Source organism: Nipponia nippon, unplaced genomic scaffold, assembly GCF_047370975.1.
Source record: "Nipponia nippon isolate SJK-2023a ecotype South Korea unplaced genomic scaffold, ASM4737097v1 scaffold_65, whole genome shotgun sequence".
NCBI lineage: Eukaryota > Metazoa > Chordata > Aves > Pelecaniformes > Threskiornithidae > Nipponia > Nipponia nippon.
The window spans coordinates 118,822-137,512 of NW_028262386.1; the positions used below are offsets into that span (position 1 = coordinate 118,822).

General features: G+C 61.1%; 1 protein-coding gene across 1 annotated transcript; it reads right to left on the reverse strand.

Annotated features, from left to right (window-relative positions):
* Window positions 1-1,162: 1,162 nt before the first annotated feature.
* LOC148051162 (uncharacterized) lies at window positions 1,163-9,553 on the reverse strand. Its single transcript, XM_087738323.1, has 14 exons — window positions 9,479-9,553; window positions 8,650-8,754; window positions 8,054-8,234; window positions 6,851-7,035; window positions 6,261-6,410; window positions 5,885-6,039; window positions 5,357-5,504; window positions 4,519-4,656; window positions 3,739-3,915; window positions 2,946-3,101; window positions 2,517-2,618; window positions 1,998-2,100; window positions 1,604-1,663; window positions 1,163-1,314 (listed from the first exon to the last, which is right to left on the reverse strand). Exons 1-14 carry the CDS (start codon window positions 9,551-9,553, stop codon window positions 1,163-1,165), a joined length of 1,887 nt encoding a protein of 628 aa, XP_087594449.1.
* Window positions 9,554-18,691: the final 9,138 nt, after the last annotated feature.

Below are 18,691 nucleotides of genomic sequence, written 5' to 3' on the forward strand. Positions count from 1 at the left end.
AATGCCCCCACCCCAGGTGCAGCTCCCCCACCCAGGCACAGATACTCCCCAGGGACAGACACCCCTGGGGGCAGAGATCCCCACCCCATGTGTAGCACCTACTTATTTACCGTCTTTCTCTCAAACCAGGAGTTTTCTCACTTTAACCTGTATCTTTAACCTGTATCCCAGGGCACTGGGTGCAGACCAGGGCTCTGCTGCCTGCAGCAGAGAGCCCCGGTTAGGGCAGAGCCCCGCACCAGGCAGGCTGGCAGCAGGGAGGGGACCCCCAGCCCAGCCCCAGAGAGCGGAGAGGTTCCCAGGGATGCGCGGGGATGGCCTGGGCTTGGCCCCAGAGAGGGGAGCTGCTGGCCAGGGGTGGTGAGGAGCTCTCTACTGCTGGGCATTTGATGTCCTCCCTCCTCCCAGCCCTTGGGGAGGTGGCTGTGGGGAGCCTGGCTGATGGCACCGGGCACGGCCTGGCCCTGTCCTGTGGACGCCGTGCTCTGCTCAGCCCTGGCAGCTGCTGGGATAACGGCGGGATTTGGGGTCTGGCCAATGCTGTCGCACTGGCGAGAGCGACGTGTCGGGGCAGAGGCCAAAGGGCTGGGAGCCCGGCCTCAGCAGCCCAGAGGGGGTGGGGCAGGGTGCCCCTGGGGGCACAGCTCCTCCTTCTCCACAGGGAAACTTCTCCCCCGGCTCCCGGACAAGGATGTGCAAGCCCAGAGCATGCCAGATGTGGCCGCGTCTGAACACCACGATGAAACCTCCAGGTGTGGCAGTCCAGCAGGGCAGCTGGGGCTTTGTGGCAAGGACACCCTGGCTCAGTGTGTGCTGTGCTGCCGTGGGCTGTTGGAAAGCCTGGGCGTCAGGCAGCTCTCAGGGCAATCCTGGGTCCTTCGGGGTCCGCCTTTTGCCCTCGGCCTCCCTAGAGAAAAGGCTTCCACCGGAGGTGAACAAACAGGGCTTCTTCTGGGGGAAAGCCCAACAGAGGGCTGAAATTCTAAAACAATAACGGGGCCAGGGTGTGCTGAGGAGTGAGCTGTCCTGCACACAGTGGCAGAGGCCCAGAACAACGCTGTTTGCTCAGCACGCTCAGGGTGCTTCCCGTCTGAAGGACACCATGGCTTTGGGCTTGCACTTCCAGCTTTAATCCAACAGAGCCATTTTCCTGGAGAGTGCTTCACTTCTGCCCGGCTTTGCAGGGCCAGCAGCAGAGCGCCCACAGGGCCCATCCCCCTTTTGGCTTCTTCCTGGGAGTTCTCAGGATCAGCACAGTCTGAATTGCCAGGGACGAGACCGAGAGTTCGTCATCTTTCTCCAAAAGCTGTAGGGCTGCAAGAGGAGGAAAGAGAACAGAGCTGAAGCCCACCGATCTGCAGAGACCCCCAGGCATCCCCTCCGGACCATGCCAGCCCCACCCATCCCTTTCCCTGGCCAGGAGGAGCAGGTGGGACAAAGGCATCAGCTGGAAGCTGCTGCTCAGGAGCACCCCAAATGCCCCTGAGATGTTCCTCTGCCCTTGAAGCATTTCCCTGCAGCAGGGCAACGCATGGCAGCACCCTGCTCAGGCTGGGGCCCCTGCCCCACCAGCCCCGCCACACACAGCACTGCCCCTGCTCACCGCTGCAGAGCTCAGCCAGCTCCTCCTCGCTTTGGTCCCTCCGGTGCCGCGCGGCAAGCCCTAGGCACAGAGCTGCATCAGACCTCCCGCTCCCCAGCGTGCTCCCAGCAGCACAGCTCCCGGCTCTGCCGGTTTGGCTGCACACCCTCCTCCCCTCAGCAGGGTGACGCCAGGAAAGGACAGTACCCGAGGTGGGGTTGGACTGAGCAGGGCGGCCACCAAGCCCACCTGCGTGGGCAGGGCTGGGAGAGGGAGGCACAGAGCCCCTGGCTGCCCAGGCCCTGCACAGGGCAGCCGGGGTTCTGGCAGCCACAGGGCTGCCCCTTGCTGCCAGTGCAGCGGCTGGGACTGGGGCCAGGCTGCCAAAAGAGGGTCCCCAGGGGCTGTGGCTCACCAATGAACCTCACGGCCGCCTCTCGCAAGGGGACCTGAGCATCCTTCAAGTACGGCAGGCTCTGACTCAGATAGTCTTCAAGTCTGCTCCTGTCCTGCACCAGCTGGAGAGAGCACAAGGGCGTGGGGCTGGCACAGACCCTCCCCAGTTACCCGGACCGGTCCCTCCTCCCAGCACCCCCGGTCCCCCTCCCACCTCAGGACATTCCCATCGCCCACCCAGGAGCCCTGTGGGGCTGAGGTTCAGAGACAGCCCCAGGCAGAGGCAGGTCTGGAGGTCCTGAGAGCCCTCTGTCCCACTGCCAGGGCCCGGCTGGGCTAGGGTCTCGTTCGACATCTTGAGGGTGGGGAAGGGAGAGGGGCCTGGAGAAGAGCCCTTGGGGGGCTCTGTGCCTGGGGGCAGGGAAGGAGGATGCAGCTCCAGGCTGCGGGCTCTGGGCTGGAGCAGGGCAGGCCAGGCACAGCTGCACAGGGGCACCCCTTGTCCAGCCCAGGCCCTGGGCCTGGGGGTTGTCCTCACCAAGCACTCCCCAATTCTCCAGGTCTGCTCTGTCTGCGTCAGGTGCTTGAGCTGCCTCCACTTCAGCAGCTTTGCAGCGACGAGGAGGGCTTCCTGAGAGGCCTGCAGAGTGGGACAGGGATTGGAGGGATTGTGGACAGGGACTGGGGCTCAAAGCCCTGGCCTCCAACACCTGCCAGGGACAGGACTGTGGGGAGCAGGGATGGGAGGGGACCCCACATCTCCATCCTCTGCAGCAGTGGTGGGACTGGGGCAGGGAAGGAGGGCAGCTCTGCCCTGTCCTCAGTGACTCGGGCAGTTGGAGCCTGGGGTGAGACAGACGCCAAGAGGCCAACTGCCAGCAGCCCTTGCCCCTCCCTGATGCCCAGCCCACCCCTGGGCTGGCAGCACACCCTTCCCCGCATCACTGGTCACGTTTGAAATCTCTACCTTGGCCACGCTCTCGCTCTCGTCACTCATGTGGAAGAAGAGTCGGAGCAGGCTTCTCCGCACACTCTCCTTCACCTGACGCTTGTCGTTCCCCACCACCATCTGTAGCACCTCTTTGAAGAGGCAGATGGAGAGCTCTCGCAGCTGGCTGGACTCCTGGCAGGGAGGAGAACAGGAGGACTTCAGCAACAGCCACTCCCTGAGCAAGGGCGTTAGCGGGGCTGATGTGAGGGGAGATGCTTTGCAGTCAGGTTCTGTACACAGGAGCCGTGGGCCAGATCTGCAGCTGTGGCTGAATGGGCCCAGGCCCACGAAAGGCCACGCATGAGGTTTCCATCAGGCGGTGCCTGTGCCAGCCCCCAGCATTCACCACCAGCCACACCAGCCGCACCAGCGCAGAGCTCCCCAGGGACCAGGCTGGCCCTCGGCAATGCCTCCAGGGCACACATCGCCGCCTCAGCCCCCTGCCACGGCGCCTGGGGACAACGTCTGGTCCTGCCTGGCAGCACAGCTGCGGGCAGCCTCAGGGATCTGTGAGCAGCTCTTGGCCTGCAGGTGCTTTGCACAGGGGCTGGGCTGGGCCCCAGCACAGGGGGCTCAGGTCACCTGGAGGCATCAGCCTGTCAGGGAGAAGCCGTGCTGGGCTGCAGAGCCCAGAAGCCATCCCCACGAGAGCCCAGGGGCGTGAGGAGGGGAACAGCCCTGCTTAAGTGCTGCCACAGGGCTGGGCTGACGGGCAGTTGTCCTTGCAGAGGGCCCAGCAGTGGGGCTCAGGCTCCCACAGCAGCCTTACATCATCAAAGAGCGGCACGAGCTTCTCCACCAGCTGCAGAGCGGTCAGGCTGGCCTCCTCCCTCGTCATATGACCCATCACATTTCTGAAGACAAGCAGGGCCTTCATCTTGTTGTCAGTGTTGGCATTCTGCTGGGTCTCCATGATGTCCGGCAGCAGGACCAGCATTTTTCTTGCCTGTAGGAAGCACAGAATTTTCTTCTTGTGAAGCGGTGAAAGACCACCCTGGCAAAAATGCTCTGGCCACTAAGCACCAGCCTCCTCTCCGCCTTCCTGGCAGGTGGCACAGGAATCCCAAACCAAAGGGGCAGAAGGCTCTGTAACCCTCCGGGCAACCATCTCCAAGCTGGCAATGAGCAGGCTGTGACCCCTTCATGACAGGCCCACTGCCCCAGCCCCAGAGTCAGCCCCTAGCATCAGCTGTACCCTGGGCTCTGGCTCATCCCCCTCTCTCAGCAGAACGCTTCTTCTGGGCACAGCGCTCCCTCGACTGAGGCACCTTAGCGCTGGCTGCCTCAGTGCAGAGCAGAAATTCCTGCCTGGCACCACAGGGATGTGCCAGGAGCGAGAGCTCCTGCAGGTGGGTGAGGGAGCCTTTCTCCTTGCGCTGCAGCGGCAAGGTCCAAGCCTGAAGGAGCCTGGGGCCCGTGAAGGGGACAGCGAGGGCATTTGGAGCCATCACCCCACCTCCTGACTCCCAGCCCAGGCCAAGCCACCATGTTACCCACTTCCCCAGCCCCAGGCTGCCAACATGGCTTCACTTGACCAGGCCCTGCTCACCGTCTCAGTTCTCTGCGACAGCGTGATGAGGCCTCTGAGTACCAGCGAGAGCAGCACCAGGCTTGGACGCCTCAGGTACCTCTGGACTTTGTAGAGGCTAGCAAACTCCTCTGATTCAATGTCACTGGAGGCCAGCAGCTGAAACAAAGGCAGCAGTGAGAGACTGGCAGAGCCCGCTGGGCTCCCTGCTCCGTGTGGCTCCTGCTTCCCACTGGCAGCTCAGGGCAAGAGCACCGGGGCCAGACAGCCCGACCCAGGGGCAGCTCTGCCCGTGGAGGGCCGCTTGGCATCCCTGTGCCCTGTGCCTTGCCGCACACCACATGGTTGCCTGTGCCGGCTCCTCCTGTCCTCTGAGCATCGGCAGCCTTTTGCTCTCACGCCTCTGAGGAGCGATCCAACAGCAAGAGCGGGCACAAAGGAGGCACGACACGCGAGTGGTGACGAGTGTCTCCTGCCCCCAACCTTGCAGCCTGTTCAGCATGTGCAAAGGCCACGTCTCTGCCCCTGACCCAGCCCTTGCCCTGCCCCAGGCTTCCAGTCTGCAGAGCAGGGCAGGGGGGTGCAGGCAGGGGAGAAGCAGAGAGCTGCCTGGGCAGGCAGGGGCTGCCTGGGCTTCGTATTTGTGCACCGGAGCCCAAGCAGCGTGGGGTGGCCCTGCATGGCTGGCGCAGGGGAACCTGCTGCTGGGCGGGTCCCTGCTGGCCCTAAGGGGCTCTGGCCCTGTGTCCTGGAGGAGGTGGCCGTTTGGGGGCAGATGGGAGGGGAGAGGGCCGTGCCTGTTTGCCTAAAGAGGCAGGCACAGCCCCGAGGGCGAGCAAGGACTGCTCTGGTCACTCACAGCCAAGTGATGGATGCAGGCATCCTCTGTGCTGGAGCTGAACACCCTGCACAGCCGCTGGTCCTGGAGCTGGCTGAGCAGCTCCCTCAAGACCTTCTTCAAGGTGTGGGGCTGGGAAAGCATCACGTCCCACATGGCCAGAGCAGCACTGCAGGCCCAGAGCGCTCTGTCAGCAGGGCTGCCTTGGCCACCACACTGTGCCCGGGCCAGCCCCACAGGACCCAGGCTGTCCTGGCCCTTCCCAACCCCTCGCTTGGAGTGCCTGGGTCCCTGCTTGGGCAAGGAGGAGGGGGCTGAGGCAATGTTCCCCATGGGGCAGGGAGGAACCTTGTGGTGGGGTTCTGGGCTGGCTTGGCCAGCTTTGGCTACTGCGCACCTGGCTGATCCACCAGTGCTAGAAAGCGTAGCGGGGTGGAGGGCCCTGCTCCTCGGGGGTGTCCAGCAGTTGCCCATGGGTTTGGCAGCCAGAAGGTCTCCAGGCCCTCTCCCCACACGGCACAAGCCCCCGGGGGCTGCTGGGGTCAGTACCTGCCACATGACGGAGAGAGCTTCAAGAGGCTCGTGACCACTTCCCTGGGGCACTGCTCTGTCATCAGGACAAGCAGCAAGTCCAGTCTGTGCCGGGCGGACGCCGGGCGGATGCACGCCATGTTTTCATAGATGCACTTCACGATTCTCGGCACCTGGAGGGCACACAGGTGAGGATGGTGCTGCCACTGGAATGCAGCCATTTCCTCAGCTGCCTCTCAACCTGCTGCCCTTCCCATCCTGCTCTGCTGGCTTCAAATGGCTTCAAGGTGCCTGAGGCACTGGGGTTAGGGAGGGACGGAAGGGGGGTGGAAGGGAGGGAGGAAGGAAGAACACCTGAAAGGGCTCAAGGGCAGGGCAGCCACAGGCCGCTTACCTCTGTCAGCCAGGAGGCAGGTTCTCTCATGGCCACATCCAGGATGCTGCTCACCTCCTCCTTGTCATAGATGCTGGAGTCTCTCATGGCCTCAATGGCCACGAGGACAAGGTCTCTCTTCTCAGAAGGCTGCAGGTATTTTCCAAATGCCTACAGAGGAAGGAAGGCAGGGAAGACATGGCACAATGAGCACCCTGATGGTGCTGTGTAGTTGAGCAGTGAGAGCAGCTCTGGTGAGACATGGCCCGGCAGTGCTGGCAGCGGTGCCCGCAGGAAAGCTGGAAGCAGGGGCTGCAGTCACTGCGTGGTGGAGGAGGAGAAGAGAGAGGGGGAGGGAGGAGGGTTGGGGTGGTGAGCAGAGCATACTGGCCCTCCAGAGAACCCGGGCTTGCTGGTGGCCAGGCGGGCTGGAGATGCTGCTGGGACACTTGGGAGTGCAGCCCCTTCTAGTCCCTGCTCGGGGACAGCAGCAACCCTCTCACCAGGGACAGTGAAGCCATGCCAGCCCCGCTGATTCTGGATCTCTTTGCTCACACAAGTCTCCTGCTGATGCCATGGACAAGAGGCCCGGCAAGGGAGGAGCTCATTACCATTGTGATGGTGCTGGTGCTGGAAAACCAGGAGGTGTTCTCAGCTTCCTGTTCCCTTTGACGCTGTGGATGCTCTGGATTATCCTGTGGCAGCGTCGTGCCTAAACAGGAGGGGATCAGAGAAGAGTCAGTAGCACAAGGCATCTTTGCCAACAAGCTTAGCAAATGGTGCAAAGAGCTGTGATCTAGGAATGGCTGAGGAGGGAGGTTCCGACCCACAGTCAGGGGAGGAGGTGGTGGACAGGGGTATAAAGCAAAGGGTGAGAGGCGAAGGGAACCAGAGGGACCTCAGGGATGATGGAGAAGGAGGAGGGGCACCTGCTTCAAGTGTACGTGTGCAAACGCTCTCGGCCTGGGCAACTCAAAGGAACTAGAGCTCTGCATGCAGTCACACAAGTAAAACATTGTTGGAATAACGGAGATGCGCGGGACGGCTCGCGTGGCTGGAGTGCTGCGGTGCACGGCTGCAAGCTCTTGAGGAGAGATGGGGAAGAGGAGGAGGGGGGTGCATCCTATCTGAAGGAGCAGCTCAGCTATAGGGGCCGATCAAGAGTCTGAGAGAGAGCATGTGGGTGAGAAGCAGAGGAGAGGCAGTGCTGGTGACATGGTGGTGGCAGTGTGTTGCAGACCTCCCCCGTCGGGGAGAGGATGTGCATGAAGTCTTCCTGAAAGCATGTGGGCAAGTCTCCATGCCTGTCACATGGCCTGATTCTCATGGGGAACTTGACCGTCGTCCCTGAGACCTGCTTGCAAGATGGCAGGACGCAAGCAGTCAGGAAGATTTCTGGAGGGCGTCAGGGACAGCTTCTTGCTGCAGGCACTGGAGGGACCAGCCGGCGTGATGCACAGCTGGATCTGCTCTTCTCCAATAGGGAAGAATTCTTTTCAGGACGTGGTAATCAATGGTAGCTTTGGCTGTGGGGACCATGAAACAGCCGGGTTCTGAGGGTCCTGAGAGGAGTGGGGAAGGAGAGCAGCAAAGAAGAGGGGCTGGACTTGTGGTGAGCATTCAGCTTCTGCAGCAAAACGCTAGCTGGGATGCTACGGGAAGCAGCTGTGAGGGGCAGAGGAGGTCGGGGAAGCTGGCAGACTTTCACGGCCAGCCTCCAGCAAGGAGGTCCATTGCAGTACTCGAGGAAACAAGCAGGCATACAAGGAGACGTCTGCGTGTGGAGGGACGCAGCCCGCCACAGCTTCTCTTACCTTTTTGCTGCAGGAGGAATCTGAAGAGGTGATGAAGAGCATCCAAAGCCCCCCAGCTGATCTCCAAGTTCTGGCAAATGCAGCAAAGGATGAGACGCCCCAGCAGCTGTCCCAGGATGGGGATATGGATCTCTGTCTGGCAGGCAGGGCTGTCATCGTCTCCTAAATGGGTGCTGCAGACCTGGGCGAGGGAGGCAGGACAGGGAGAAAGGCTGAGGGGCAGCAGCTGCGACCAAAGCCCTGAAGCCCAGAGTCTGCCCGGGGAAGGATCCCTGGGGAGTCAGAGCTCTGGAGGGCCCTCCCAAAGCAGCCAGCTGGGCAGCAGGGCAGGGAGAGCTGCTGGGCCTGGGCTCCCGCCGTGCTCCTTGGGCAGTCCTGTCCTGCACAGGACTGGGGACCGAGATGGCTCCTGGCAGAGAGGGAAGTGGGGAGAGAAGAGCCTGGGAAAAAGCAAGAAACCAAGACCCTGGCTCCAGGGCAGGGCCTCGCTGAATGCCTCGGTGCCCAGGCTTGCCTCGCAGGCATCTCTGAGCTCAGGCTGCTCTGGTGTGCAGGCAAGGGGAGACAGCCTGGCTGGACGGTGTCTGGCTCCTTACCTCCACTGAGGAGCAGGTGGCCAGCAAATTGCTCAGCCTCCCAATCCTCCCCACAGCCCTCTCACACGCAGCTGCGCTCTGGCAGTTGACGAAGGTCAGCAGCATCTGGGAGGAGAGAAACTGCTCACGTGCCCTGGGAGCTGGTGCCCGCGCCAGCAGAAGCAGCACTGCTGATGTCCTGGCTGGACTCGCGCAGTCCTTGCGGCCATGCAGGTCGGCAGATGGCACCCGCAGGGCAGTGCCTGCTCCCTTCCGTGCCCTCCCCCAGAATACAGCCCTGTGTCCCCTCTGCCATGAAGGCAGGAGCCTTCCTGCGGGGTCTGCAATGGGGCAATGGGGATACGGCCCCCTGGGAAGCCAGGAGTACAGAGCTTCAGGGCTGGGCTCCCTGTGCAGGACAGGCAGGTCCCGTGGGTCCCTGCCCCAGTCGGATCTGGGGAGGAAAGCACGAGGGACCACGAGGCAGGGGAAGAGCAGCACCAGCTGCCACTGCTGCAGTGCCTAAGGAGAGGGGTCAAATGTCTGCCACCACTTTGGTGCAAGGAAAGCTCTGGGGATGGAGCTGGCCCAGAAGTGCCATGGGCAAGGCTTTGCTGTGACACAGGAGGCTGCTGCAGAGGGGAAGCCACATGGAGTGCAGGCAGGGGATGCCAGGCTCCCAGAAGAGCATGGTGGGCCACCTCTGGCTTCCCCCAGGGAGCTGGGCACCCTCTCTGCAGTGTGCTCTGTGTGTGGCACTGGCGTGGGGACCGTCCGCTCAAGTGGACACTCCCTTCCCTCCAGCGTCAGGAACAGCCCCTGCCAACCTCACTCTTTGCCAATGCCACACCTGTAAGATTGTCTGCAGCTCCGTGAAGCCGGAGGCAGGAGAGCTGAGCACCAAGGTCTGCAGCATGGTGTCCATGGCATCCAGGGTCTGCAAGGAGGACAAAGGGTTGTGGCAGTCTTTCCGCGATCCCTCTCAGCCCTGGAGACGTATCTGAACTCCCCACGCCAAGGGAGGACACCCGCGCTGCCTCACGGTGCCCAGGGGAGGCCTCGGGGCAGACAGGCTGCTGTGGGCAGAGCAGCCTGCAGCACTGGGCATGGCCAGGCCCACGGGAAGGGGAGGAAGGGATGAGGGTGGGAAAGCAAAGCTGAGCCCCTGCCCTGCCTTGGATCTTCACGTGTCTCTCAGCACGCGGCGGCCAGGGAGCAGCCCAGAGGGACTGGGGGCTGCTGTAGCTCAGCTCAGCCAGCACTTACCTCAAGGTAGAGAGAAGTGTCCAGGCCCTGCATGTCCGTTTTGGGAGGAAGCAAGAAGACGCTCCTGAAGCAGGCCTCTAAGAGGCTTTCCTTTTTGCCCTCCAGCACCATCTTCACTTTGCTGCAAAGAGAGAGAGGGGCCTGTCGGACGCTGGTGCTGGGAGTGGTGCCTTGATGCCTTGGGCAGGTGGCCACGCGCCTCTGGAGCAGGGGTCCCTGAGGGGGATGGAGGGTGTGCAGGGAGCCCTGCCAGGAGGCACCTCCTCCCTCCGTGACATGGCCTGGGCCAAAGGACAGTCCCCGCTTTGGGCAAGAGCCAAGTTCCCGCTTTGGGGAAGAGCCAAGGCATGGCGGGGAGCTGCAGAATCCCTCTGCCTTCCCCTGCGCCCTCCCAGCAAGCCACGAGCAGGGCAGAGCAGAGGCCCTCTGATGGCACTACTGGACTCTGCTGGCATGGGGGATGCCCTGGGCCATGGGCTGTGGAGAGGGGCCAGCCAAACCAGGGGCTGGGCAGCTACCTCAAGGCGGCGATGGCAAGCATGGCTTGCTGCTGCACCGCTGTGTGCAGGTGGTCCCTGGGCTCCTCTTCCAGCAGCACCTGCAGAGCACAACCGGCATGGCACCTGGCAGCCACCAGCAGCCAGTGCCAGCAGACCCGGCACCAGGTGGTGGGGCTGGTGGAGACCCTCTGCCCCCGCCCCAGCACTGGCCCCCAGAGTGCCCCCTGCCACCCCCGGTGCTGGGGTCTCTGCTGGCAGGGCTTCTCAGCGGCACCCGAGTCCCCTCAGGGCAGCTCAATGTCCATGCACGCTTGTTCCTGCCCTGGTAGGTGTCCAAGCTCCGTTCCATCAAGGCACTTGCAAACCTGCCACTTGCCCAGCTTCTGCTGGGGGCCAAGCCAAAGGGATGAAGCCGCGTGCTCGTAGCAAGCCTGAAGCAAAGTTAAAGCGCTGAGAAGTTCCCCCAGTCAGCCCGGAGCCAGCGTGCAGCTGCGATGAGATGGAAGAGCCTGGGAAACCATTCGTCGGCAGGAGGCGATGGAAGAAGGTCCAGTGCGTGTGGCGCCCGGGATTAAGCGATACGCTCAGTTTCGTGTCTGGACCAGTACTGTGCTTGCCCTTTGACTAAGCCCCAGTTCAGAGCAGAAATTGTTGTTACTCCTCATGGGTGCCAGAGCGCTCTTCCTGCTCTCTCCTCCCCGGTGCATGAATTTAATCTTCTGTGTCTAGGCAGGGCCTTGATAATGCTCCTGTGTGGGCACTGTGTATGTGAATGGCAGGTTTTCTGCATAGTTGTGACTGATCTTTCTTGCTTCTTTTCATGAGGAAAATCTTGATATGTACTGCGCAGGAACGATAGAAATGCAAAGAAGTGATGAAGAAAGAGGTGCCAGTCAAGGAGGGAGTGCAGGTTAGTTCTGTTTTTCAATTTTCTTGACTGTGTTCTAGCCAAAAGCCTTGTCTTAAACAATTGCAATGAGCTGAACTACTGGGTATTTCAGTAGCTTTCAGATGACCACCTTCAGTCCTTGCCCCAGCAGGTGGAAACACGGGATGGAGGTCAGCACGTGCGCCCTCAGGTCATAGCGGGGCCTCCTCAGCCCCGGGGTGGGGATGCTGTTCCTGGGGACGCTGGTTGCAGCCCGCGATGGGGATGCTGGCGGTGGGGCTGTCAGCAGCAGGCCAGGGCGGAGCTGGCAGTAGCAGCGGTGTTGGTACCAGGCCGGAGTGGGGATGCTGGTTCGGGGGCGGTTGTTCCTTTAGGAACGGCGAGGTGGCGCCGCGGCTGCAGCCTTTGCCGGGCAAGGGCAAGGTGTGAAGGCAGCAGAAGTGGAAGTGGCGCTGGGTGGGCCCAGGGCCGGCAGCGTGATGGTGGGCAGAGAGGGCTCCCGCATACCAGAGCGGTGAGGGCGTCTGCCGTGCCTTGCCCCTGCCCCCACCGCTCCGCAGCTTCTTCCCGGCCCAGGGGCTCCTGGGGGCTGCCCCGGGGGGCTGCAGCGGCGTGCGTCCCACTGCTGTCAGGTGCTGCGGGCACGGCCTGGCATGGGCTGCATGAAACCTGTCCCCTCAGGTGTGCGAGGGGCCTTTGCCCCCTGGCATCCCTCTGGCTTCTAGATGGCTTGGCAGGCATGTTGTTGCTGTTGGATGCTCTCCGCTTGTTGTGTCCTGCCTGCTGCGCGCTGCCACCCCCACCGTGCCGTGCCCGCCCACCTTCCCCTCTGACAGCGTTTTTGAGTTATTGGGCACCTGGCACAACCACCCTCTTCTTCTTTTTCTTTGGTGGGATGCTGTCGCGCAGGGTGGTCTCTTGTGTTTTGGGGGCGCTGGCTGGTGTGGGGCGCTTGGCCTTCTTGCCGCCCATCTCTCCCGATCTGGGCACCATCTGGCAGGAGGCGGCACCCGGCGGCAGCGGCAAGCGGGTCAAAAGCACCCAGGGCTGCCTCCGCAGCGCCTCCTGCACCAGTTGGGCCGTGCGGGGTGGATGACGCTGGGGGGCAGCCGGGGGCTGGCCAGGGGACTCAGGAGCGGGATCTGCAGGGGGCTCAGCAGGGGAGTCTCCGCAAGAGCCTTCAGGGGATCCTTGCGGGGAGTCTCCACAGGACTGTCGTCTGAAGTCTCCGGAGAGCTCTCCTCAGAAGTGTCCGAGGGGCTGAGTGGCAGCCAGGTGGGGAGGTCTGCCGCCACCGTGCCCTGCTTCCCCTCGGGGTCCTGCAAGGGGGAGGCCGGCCCCCCCCAGAAGGGGTCGGCGTCCCCCAGCATTGCCGCTGCCAGGCGGTCCTTGGGGCAGTTGCCCTCCAGCCCGTTGTCCCAGAAGTCGGGGACTTCGCTGAAGGAGGCGGTGCTGGCAAGGCTGTCGGGGACATCAGGGAAGGTGATTTCACCGTCCCCCAGCATCACCGCTGCCACTTGCTCCTTGTTGCAGCCGCCCTCTGCCCTGTACTCCAAGAGGTGGGGGAGCTTGCTGAGGGAGGTGGTCAAGCTGGGGATGACGGGGACACTGGGGACAGTGTCCTCACCATCCCCCAGCCCCCCTGCCACGGCTCGTTCATTGGGGCAGCCACCCTCCGCCACGTACTCGGAGAGGTCAGGGAGCTCATTGAGGAAAGCAGTGCTGGCGAGGCTGTTGGGGAAATCAAGGCCATCAGGGACAGTGTCCTCGCTGTCCCCCAGCCCCGCCGCCGCCACTCGTTCACTGGGGCAGCTGCCCTCTGCCACGTACTCGGAGAAGTCAGGGAGGTGGCTGAGGAAGTTGGTAGAGTCGGGGACATTATCGACAGTGACCTCGCCGTCCCCCAGCCCCGCCACTGCCTCTCTCTCTTTGGGGCTGCCGCCGTATGCCCTGTACTCCAAGAAATGAGGGAGCTTGTTGAGGTAGGTGCTCAAGTCGGGGACTTCGGGGACACCGGGGACGGTGTCCTCGCTGTCCCCCAGCCCCGCTGCCACTGCTTGCTCCTTGGGGTAGCCATCGTCCGCCACGTACTTGGGGAGGTTGGGGAGCTCATTGAGGAAGGCAGTAAAGTGGAGGACATGGGGGACGGCGCCCACGCTGTCCCCCAGCGCTGCCGCCACCGCTCGCTCCTTGGGGCAGCCGTCCTCCGCCACGTACTCGGAGAGGTCGGGGAGCTCGTGGAGGAAGGCGGTGAAGCTGGGGCTGTCGGGGACATCGGGGACGGTGTCCTCGCTGTCCGTGGTGTCGAGCCAGGCGAGCACACGGCTGGCGGTGGTGTCCTCTGCCTGCTCAGGAAAGGCCTCGGCGAAGGCGTCTGGCCCCTGCTGGGGCAGATCCGCGGGCTTCCCCGGGGCCCCCGGGGTGGTCACCGCTGCTGAAAAAGGAAACAAAAGCAATCGAACCCCGGGGCGATGCCAGCTTTGCTAAGCTTGGCCACCCGACCATGGGCTCTGCCACCCCCCAGACCTCACCTTTGGGCTTCGTCGTGGCTCTGCCAGTCGGCAGAGGCAGGGTGGTCTGGCGGGGGCTGGCAGCAGGGACAGTGTCCTCGATGGCCGCCCCGTCCTTGCTGGAGGCCTCCAATGGCTTCTGGGCGCTGCCGGGCAGGGTGAGGAGCACGGGGGGGCCTGTGGGGTCCAGGGTCTCCCCCTGGCCCACGGCCCACAGCCCCAGGCCCATCGGCTGGTGGGGCACCAGTGTCCCCATCACCACCTGCTGTCCCCAGCTGTAGGCAGGGGGACAAGGAGCGGCCACGGTGGGGAGCTGCACCCTGCACGGGAGCTGCACCCCTTGGGGGAGCTGCACCATGGGAGGGAGCTGCAGCCCAGGAGGGAGCTGCACGACACGGGGGAGCCGCGCCATCGGGGGGAGCTGCACCCCTTGGGGGAGCTGCACACCATGAGGGAGCTGCACCCCAGAGGGAAGCTGCACGACACGGGGGAGCTGCGCCATCGGGGGGGAGCTGCACCCCTTGGGGGAGCTGCACACCATGAAGGAGCTGCACCCCAGGAGGGAGCTGCACGACACGGGGGAGCTGCACCATCGGGGGGAGCTGCACCACGGGGGAAGCGGCCCCACGCCGGGGAGCTGCACCACGTGGCCTGGGGCCCCCAGGGGCCCTGGCACCCCCTGCCAGACAGTGGCCTTGGCCAGCTGGGAGGTGACGGTGTGCACCTGAGCAGGCCTGCGGGACAGCGGCAGCCCCGGGCCAGAGGAGCTCAGCACGCCGGCAGTGACCGGTGGCGGCATGGCCGGGGCGGTGACGCTCACGCTGGGCACCTCCAATGCCATCGGCAGCCGGAGAGGGAACCTCTCTGTTGGGGGAAGCGCAGAGGAGCAATTGGGTGAGATATTGGTAGGCAGAGCTCGCTGCAGGGCTACCTGGAGGGCAGGAGCACCAGGAGGAGCGGGAGCCTGCTGCTGTACCTGCCATGGCGCTTGGTCCGGGTGGGGTTTCTTGGGGGAAGCAGCCCTCGTCCCCATGGCGATCATTCCGCCGGCACCTGCTGCAGCCAGCCTTGCGCTGGGTTGATTTTTCCTACCACAACAGCTTCCCAGCTCAAGGATTGCCCATCCTGCTGAGGTTTCCTGTCCTGAATGATGGGTTCCCACCCGCACAATGGCTTTTAAACCGCATGATGGTTTCCCATGCCAATGAGGATTTCTCAGCCCCGTCATGGTTTCCTAACCCAAGGGTCTCCCATCCCCACGATTTCCCATCCCAAGCATGATTTTTGGGGGGAGGTGAATTTCCTGTGCAAGGGGAAGGGATGGGGCTGGCACTGGTGTCCCTGCAATGCCGACACGCGTGTGCTGCCCCATCCCGCCCCGGTGTTGGGGATGGGGGGGTTGGGGTGCTTTTAGGTCGTTTTTGTCCTCCCCCTCTCTGCCGTGGCAGGGGGGAACCACTGCTCCCAACTGTGGTGGAACCGGTGCCGGTGCCAGTTCCGTGCGGCCGGGATGGGGAGCTGTCGGGAAAATTTGGCAACTGGCCTGTGCCGACCGAGGAGAGAGGCCGGGATGCAAAGTAGAGCATTACAAGAGGCATTCTTGCATTTGTGAGCATGAGCTGTCCCATTAAAACGGGGGCACCCCGAATGCGGTCTTACACATGGTTCTTACACATGGTTCAAGCATTCAAGCGCAACGCGATTTGACCAAGCGCTACTTAACACGCACACACAGGCTGCTGCTTTGCAAAGCGACTCTCATTCTGTGGCGGCGTCATCCATCTGCTTCTTTCTTGATCCAGACGTCCCGGCGGTCGGTCTTGCTGCAGTTCCGTATCTCTGATGGCAGATAAGGGGAGGGTTCCCCAGAGGTGTCGGAGGGGCTGGGATGCTGGCGTGATCTGGGTAGTCCAGGGGTATCCTTGCTTCTTCAGGGTGGGGGCTGTCCTTCTCCTCCTTGCAATGAGCTGGGGTCCTTCAGTCATGCTGACTGAACCATGACTGAGCAGTATCCAACGTAATCTGGATGGATCTTAAGAAATGTCATACAATTTCCTACTCTCAAGACTAATTGCTACGATACCTTTTCCTAGCAATGAGATTTTCCTAGCAGTCCCTCCTTTTCTTTTGACCATCAGGGTCACACTACACTCTTCCTTCTTTAAGTCATATGTTGAGCAGATAAGGTAGTAGAACACTGGAAACGCACAGATAGATAATTACAAAGCCAAACAAGATAGTGACTACAACAACCCAAATCCTTCTAGTTCACAGGCCTCCACCTAAGTCTGGGAGCCAAGAGGTTAGCCACCCAAACAGATTCAGGAGAGATCCCTGCCTTACTTCATGTAGTATTTTTAAATGAGTCTTTCTCTTGTTCCTATCAGTTTCATTTTTCTGGTCTTGACTTACATAAAACCCCAGCAGCTGTTATTCGACAATGCACATTCTCTGTCCTGTGCTGCTGAAAGGTGCTCTAGGGCTAATCCATTCGTGCGGAGGCGCCAGAAAGAGAGAGCGCCAGCGTTTGTGGGGCTGTGAATGGGGTTGCCTGGATACTTGAAGCGCAGCAAGAGCTTTTGGTCCTGGCCCCTTTGGTGTGGGAGGAATCCCTGGACGTTCGCCGTTTCCAGGCTGGGCTCTGGCTGTAATCAGCGGGCCAGGGAGAGGGACTCTCGGGAACTTTTCTTTCTCCCTGCTTCCCCCAGTTCCAATCTCTCTTAGAGGTAATGATGATTTGGCTTCCTGGCCACATCCTAGAGAAGGTAGATCCAGGATGGAAGTGTAGGCTGGGGTACACCTTCAGAGCTGTAGGCTGGGGTTGGAGTTCCTATTTGCTCATTCTAATTTCTTTTCCATATTCTGCACTAGGTAAGCGTGGGGACAGCAGTGTAGTCCTCCTGCTGAGAAGCTGGGCTCAGTGTAGAATGACAAGAAGCCCACCCTGAGTGATATGGTGGGAGGCAAGACAGAAAAGGAGCACGGGCAAGAGAGCCGTTAAGGTAGCGGCAGAAAGCCTGTCACTCGTGCATAGAAAGTGGGAAAGTGTGGGCTGGAGAGGCAGCGGGCTCTGCTGCTAACGCTGGCAGCAGGTAAGCAGTAACGGCTTCACCATCAGGCTTGGATTTTGGGAATGCCCAAAGGCGACGGACGGGGCTGGTGCTCGTCCCTGAATGTTGGTGTGCTGACAATCTAGAGTGAATTCTGGGGTGTTCCCTGATGGCAGCCAGACTTAGCCAGGTGTTTTCTGTTAGACACAGAACTTAAAATGCCTTAAAAATGCATAGTGCGAACACAGGAGAGCTTGGTGGTGGGTGGGACGTGGAATGGACTGCGTCCTTGTATGGAGGCCATGGCGGTGGTCTCTCTGCAGGTGCTGGCTTTAAGGTGGACAAGCACGCGTTATCCTCTCTGCACCCTTGACGTACTGTCATCCTTCTTCCTTTTGCCCTCCCTCCCTACCCGTCTGACTCCTGGCCTGATGGGTTGTATTGCTCTCCTTATGGATGTCCCTGCACACCATCGGTAGCTGAACCGTGCGGTGCCACAGAGAGGTAGCTCTTGATGGCCCTGGGAGTCCCTGGGAAATGAGGGACATGCTCACCATAATCCCCTCATTCTGCCTCCTTCTGGACACTGCTTGCAGGTTCACGGTGGGTCTCCCAGTGTCATTTAGCTGGGTTTTGTCGTAAACTCCTCGTAAGTGTTTGGGAGAGGGCGTTTCGCCGAGCTCAGTGCTCTCCTTTCTCACTCCTCCAGGCAGCCTCATGTCTCACTGCAGCTCTGGAGGACTTTGTGAAACCTGAGCAGCTGGGTGGCGAAAACTGCTTGAAGTGTAGCAAGTAAGATGATGAGTAACGACGTCTTCATACTAGATCCTGCATGAAGGTGTTGCATGTCAGCGAGCGTAAGTCATCTCTTCCTGTAGGTTTAAGGCACAATAATGAGACGCAGCTTTTTTTTCAGTTGGCCTTGTGCATCTGCATAGCCTAAAAATAACGTAAGGCTATGTGAGACATGAAAGCTTGTCTGGCTTTCTGGGGGAAAAAAGCGTGCATTGGGGCGTGGGCCTGCTCAGGGAGGGAGGGAGGGAAGGGAAAGCGGGGCGGGGGAACATGACAGGAGGGGAGGGGAAGGGAGGGGAGCTGCCCCTTGGAAGTGTAGGGCAGCGACACTCCCCCATGGCGTGCGGGGAGATGTGCGTGTGTCCTCTCGTAAACCTGGCTCTCATCCAACACAGCATCCACTCTGGCAGAGCTATGTCTTTGTACATAGCCAGTCTGGCTCTGGCCTTTCATCTGTGACTGGACAGGCTTCCTTTTGGGGACAAGGCAGCATGCTTTCTCCAACTCTGTTAGTCATTTGTTTGGGGAGAAAAGCAAAACATAAGGCATGTGTTACTAAGGAAGAAGGGAGGACTCCAGCCTCTGAAGAGCACGTGTAGCAGCAAACATGCTCAGAGTCGAGTACGCTGCCTTCCTCTCCTCTGAACTGTCTGCTGAAATGCAGAGCGCGGTGCCTACGGCAACAACTAGAAATGAACGTGCAAGGCACCCGCCCCTTATGCCCCTATGGCCCCTCGCCATCATTTTCCAAACATTACCTTTATGTATTTTCCAGTAAAAGACAGCATATGTTGTGAATAGAATGGATTTGATTCAGCATAGTAAAAACTGAGTAATGCCATCGTTCGCACAGTTCTAATGGGAACACTGGTATTTGTGCCTAGGAGTGCATTGTATTTCCTATTGAATCTGCTGGAACATTTCCCGAATGACTTTGAGTTGTACAGACAATGTACGATCATTTTGAGATCACGTAGGTGCGAGGTTTGCCCAACTGAACGTGGTGCCCTGTTCTACATCTGTCTGTCTCTAGCTAGCAATATCTATGTTTGT